General features: G+C 43.0%; 1 protein-coding gene across 1 annotated transcript in view; it reads left to right on the top strand.

Moving 5' to 3' along the window:
* The window catches only part of Depdc5 (DEP domain containing 5), a 124,797-nt gene that overhangs the window by 72,312 nt on the left and 46,831 nt on the right, over positions 1-5,654 (top strand). Inside the window, exons 27-28 of the mRNA XM_013353345.2 lie at positions 4,615-4,732; positions 5,146-5,313. Of these exons, the coding sequence (XP_013208799.1) occupies positions 4,615-4,732; positions 5,146-5,313 (286 nt within the window). The remainder of the gene's footprint in view (positions 1-4,614; positions 4,733-5,145; positions 5,314-5,654) is intronic.

Raw genomic sequence — 5,654 nt, 5'->3', positions numbered from 1 at the left:
AGGCAGGCGGATCTCTGTGAGTTCGAGATCAGCCTGGTCTACAGAGCTAGTTCCAGGACAGGCTCCAAAGCCACAGAGAAACCCTGTCTCGAAAAACCAGAAAGAAAAAAAAAAAAAGTAATTCCCTCTTTAAAAATAAAAAACAACCCTACTCTAGGACCTGGAGAGATGACTCAGTGGTTAAGGGCACCAGTTGTTCTTGCAGAGAACACTGGTCTGGTTCCTAGCACTCAGCTGGTGGCTCCCTCCCAATGGTACACATACTGTTAATCCCACAGAGCCAGAATAAAGATTAGTCCCCAAATTTTTTGGTCAAATTAAGCCAACTTTATTTTCTGTCAGACGGGGCTATCTCCCTAAAGCAGAGTTTAAAAAAAAAATAGCATCACAGGAGGAGGTAGGGTTTATATAGTCAAAAAAATGGCAAGACTAGTGGGGTTTCAAGGGTTGGGGGATTTCTGAAGGAATTTTGGTTACAAAGGAACCAAATGGGCTGAATATTTCAAAAGTATTTGATAGAACATCTTATTCAGGGTATATTCAAAGTGTGAGTCAAACTCCATTGTGTCGGAGCATGTCAAATTCCAGAAACAGGTTAAAGTGTTTAGGTCAACTTGAATTTTGCAGCAAACAGGAATGAACTTATTCTGACCTTATAACAAAATAGCCTCCATCATTAAGATGGAGTCAGTCTGGTCCATCAATACATTCAAGCAAACACTCATACAAATAAACATAAAATATTTTTTAAAACCTTTTTTTTTGTTATTGTTTTTTGTTTTGTTTTTTGGGCTACATGGTTTTTCAAGACAGGGCTTCTCTGTGTATCCCTGACCATCCTGGAACTCATTGTGTAGACCAGGCTGACTTCAAACTCAGATAGCCGCTTGCCTCTGCCTCCCAGGCACTGGGATTAAAGGCCTGTGCCACCACTGCCTAGCCAAGTTTACATTTTTTTTATGTGTGTCTATTTGTCTTTTTTCCTTTTCGTCACTGGGGATCAAACCCAGGACCTTTACCACGGAACTACATCTCATTTGTACATTTGTTCTTGTTCCCTTAGTCTGTGTTCCTCTTTCTCCCTAGTCCCTGAAGTTTAGTGACCTAATTCAAGAATGAGTCACCCGTTGGTGGCAGAGACTAATAAGTGACACTAATTGGGGAAGAGCCAAGCTGTAGAGAACTCTTCTAGAATGAGTGTGGCGGAGGGAGTGAAGTGTGCGTGCCTGGAATTGGAAAGCAGTAATCATTTCCTGAAGCAGCCAGTGAGCTTCTTGCTACTCCACTTCCCTATTTGTCTACTGCAAAACTTGAGATTACTGTTGGTTCTATAGTAAAGCTCCTCTGGGCAGAGAATTTAAAGAAGTGTGGATCTATTGGGTGGGCTTAGTTGTCAGTCAGTCCAGGCCGAATAGATGAAGCTGTGGGTCTCTTCCATGTTTCCTTAGAAAGCTCCGTGTGAGGGTTGTTGCTTGTTGCCTTCTGTTCTTATTGTACATCCTACTTTTTATTTTTGGGAGAGATTCTTGAACTCAAACGTTCTTCCTGCTTCACCTCCTAACCCTAAGGGTTAGGGTTAAAGGTATGTGCTGTCACACCTGCTTAGTATCTCCATAGTGGAGCAGCAGTGCCTGGGCATATAGCAAACATTAAATAAATATATGTGCTTATTCACTCGTTCACTCAATGTTTTTGACACTCCTAGTCTAAAGAAGGAATTTATAGCTCAATTGAGAGAAAACAGCTTTTGTCAAACTATGAAAAATGGATCTGCTGTGATACAGAGTGGGAAGGAAAAGCTAATTAAAGGCCCATGACACCTCTTTAATTTGGAGTTTGATCTGGTTTGGAGGGTCAGGTATGGCTTCCTTGGGGTGGTGATGTTTGACCTTAGATCTAAAATAAGTAGCAGTCATTAGGAACAAAAAAGGAGGCCAAGTTGAAGGGAAGACCATGCAGGCAGAGGAACTGGTGTGTGCAAAGCCTTTAGCAGGAGACACTGATAATTTTTGCAGACCAAAAAGAAAGCTAGTGTTACAGAGCACAGAATGAGCTGGGGATGTGGCCAGAGACGTTAAGTCTCATGAGGCTGCAGGAAGTTTATTTACTTCTTTAACCCAGGGAACAGTGATGAATTTACCTTTAGATGACACTGGCCACATCTAGCCTGCATAGTCTGCTCTTGAATGGATGGTGAATGTCCATTGTGAGTCTGTAATTCTAGTGTCGCGTGCTGGTCCTGACGAATTCGTGAGCCTTATTCTTTCTGACTAGTTGTCAGAGGGACATGCTAAATTCCCTGGTATCCTCTTACTATTGTTATTGGCAAAATTGCTTTCATAGCCAAGCTCATGCTCCTCCATTGTTTCAGATTTATTGATTATAAAGGTAAGGTAGGGCTTGTTCTGGCAGACTCTTGGAGTTTACTGTACACTAGGAGAGGCACACATTAACTTAACCACAGATACAAGTTTGAGTACTGGGGTACACCTAGTTTAGAATGACTTGGGCAACGGAGCTGGATGCTCATGAACCTTGTCCCCTGACACTCTTCCTGACAACCAGTAGGGTGCTTATAGTGAAATGAAGGAGCACCTCACTGGGCATGCTCCTCACTTTTTGCAGAAAGCAAGACCTGGAGAAACTTGCTGCTAGAGATCATGCCCTGGCAGGTAAAGAGGTTGGGGTTGAATGCAGGGTCCCAAATTGAAACCTCTTTGTATATGCTGCAGGCCTGCCCTGGGAGATTATCCCATTCACAGTGAAGAGTCTCTCAGACTACTGTCCTTTCTTCTCCTGAGAGCCTCCAGGCCACCTGCCACCATGTGACCATCTCCCTGAGCTGAACAAAAGAGCAGCACACTTTGTTTCTAGGTCATGAGGATCTTGCTTAGGCTTTGTTGTTTTTTTATGGCACAATTTTTCTCTTTAGAGAATCTTCCCGATTTTCATTATTCCCCCTTTGCTGTATTTAATTCAGCTAAATTAAGTTTTTGAACACTATTCTGGGCATGGCCCTTTTATCAGGAGCTAATTGAAAACATAAATAGTATTTAGCTCTGCCCTCTTGGAATTTTTACTTTAAATTTTAATTTAATTTGGTCTTGAGGCAAGGATTCACTATGTTTCCTAGTCTGGCATCAAACTTAAAGACTCAATGAATCTGTCTGTCTTAGTGTCTTTGTGTGGCTGGAACCATAGTTAATCAATCACTGCTGTACCTGAATCCTTGGAACTTTTTATAAGAGTTTATATCTGGAGAGATGCATACCTAAGGGGTACATATAAGATGTTTGTATGACTAATGGTGTCTGACAGCTTTCCCGAGGAAGTAACCTTTGGTGGTGGTATTAAGTGATCTATAAATGGGCTGGAAAGGTGACTCAGCTGATAAGGGCACTTATTGCCATGCCTGATGACCTAAGCTTGACCCCCTAGAATCCACATGGAGAGGCCTAATCCTGCAAACTGTTGTCCGACTCCCACACATATGTGCTATAATATGCATGTGTACTTGTGCTTGTGTGCGTATACATACACACAAAGTAAATAAATGGAAACACTTCATTTTTTTAGTCTGTAAGATTTCAGTTAGTGGCTCGGAAAGAGAAGGCAGAAGCAGTATCACAAACAGATATGTAGGGGCAGAAACTGCATAAAACAAGTCAGTGCTCCTCTCGGACGGAGGCTGTGTTGGCTGCCAGTAGGCACCAGGACTTAGACCAACTTGGGTAGGCCGGAGCTTCATTGTGATCCCACACGTATTCCCTGACCTGTTAATGTTTACTCCAGAGGACTGGGCATCAGGGTTGGAGTGCAGCATCCAGATGCTGCCAGTCCCTACTCTCTCATTTGCTGCTAGTTGGTTTAAAAATCTGACCGTTTCTGGAATTTTTTTTTAATTTATTTATTTATTGAGGATTTCTGCCTCCTCCCCGCCACCGCCTCCCTTTTCCCTCCCCCTCCCCCGATCAAGTCCCTCTCCCTCATCAGCTTGAAGAGCCATCAGGGTTCCCTGACCTGTGGGAAGTCCAAGGACCGCCCACCTCCATCCAGGTCTAGTAAGTTGAGCATCCAAACTGCCTAGGCTCCCCCAAAGCCAGTACGTGCAGTAGGATGAAAAACCCATTGCCATTGTTCTTGAGTTCTCAGTAGTCCTCATTGTCCGCTATGTTCAGCAAGTCCGGTTTTATCCCATGCTTTTTCAGACTCAGTGAGCTTATAATTCGCAATCCTAGAGAAGCTAAATAAGAAGGTGAATCCAAAGACAAACATATAGGCATCCCCCTGAATATTAACCTTCATCAGGCGATGAAAGGAGACAGAGACCCAAATTGGAGTACCGGACAGAAATCTCAAGGTCCAAATCAGGAGCAGAAGGAGGGGGAGCACGAGCAAGGAACTCAGGATTGTGAGGGGTACACCCACACTCTGAGACAATGGGGATGTTCTTTCTGGAATTTTGTTTTTTAACCAAGAATAATGCTTCTGTGAACAGCCTCTCAAAACATTGTTTCTTTTTTTCTCTTTATCTGTATCTCCGTTTATAAAAAGCAAGACTGTGGTAAAAATGAGCCTTTACCAGATAAATGCAATCATTATTTTTTCTACTAGGCCTTGTGTCCAGAAACCGCCCTGAGGAGGAAGGCCAGTATTGGCTGAGTATGGGCAGAACTTTCCATAAGGTGACACTCAAGGACAAGATGATCACAGTAACCCGATACCTGCCCAAGTAAGTCCTTGGGTGTTTACAGACTTTGGTGGCCATCTTGAATTTTGTCATACACTAAATTTTGTGTATAATATAATACATGTATAAGAAGTTGAATGATTCCTTTAGACTTTTGGCTTGCTTTAAAATAGCTTTAGGTTTACAGCTCACTACTTCCAAAAAGGAGTTGATTTAGCTTATAAAGCTTAGCGTGATTCACATCAAGCATATTAAAAATCAGAGGATAAATGTAGAAAAGAATGAAAAGTTTAAGAAGATTTGAGAAATTTCCATTATAGTTTTCTAGGATGAGCTAATTACTGTAGTTGGGAACTGAACCAGGATAGTGCCAAATACTTGGAGACAGAGAGAGGGTGGTGGTGGTGGTGGGTACAGACTGCTTTTAAATACCAGGCGTCTCCCTTGTTTTTCAGGTACCCTTACGAGTCTGCCCAGATTCATTACACCTACAGCCTCTGCCCCTCCCACTCCGACTCAGAGTTTGTCTCCTGCTGGGTGGAATTCTGCCACGAACGGCTGGAGGAGTACAAGTGGAATTACTTAGATCAGTATATTTGTTCTGCTGGCTCTGAAGATTTCAGGTTAGAGAGGCCTTGACTCCCCACCCGTCTGCCTCATCTTTGACCACATCTGTGCTTTTGTCTGGTGTCTGTGGGAGAACAGAGCACACCTGCACGGGTTAAAACTCTGGCTGGAGGTTATGTAGCAGTGTGAATGCATTCAGTGCCATGTGACATACACTTAAAATGGGCTAACGTGATATATTTTATCATGTGTATTTTATGGAAAAACAAAGCAGACACAGTGCTCCTTTTGGTGCAAGGGTCAGCCCTGAGCACGAACTCAGTGGAAGAACCTCAGGATCACAGAGGTTGCACCTGAGGCCACCAGCTAATATGGAACACATCTATGATTCAGTATT

Source organism: Microtus ochrogaster, unplaced genomic scaffold (genome assembly GCF_000317375.1).
Source record: "Microtus ochrogaster isolate Prairie Vole_2 unplaced genomic scaffold, MicOch1.0 UNK6, whole genome shotgun sequence".
In the NCBI taxonomy this organism is placed as follows: domain Eukaryota; kingdom Metazoa; phylum Chordata; class Mammalia; order Rodentia; family Cricetidae; genus Microtus; species Microtus ochrogaster.
Note: the sequence above shows the minus strand (reverse complement) of the source record. Positions and strands in the feature narration are given on the sequence as shown.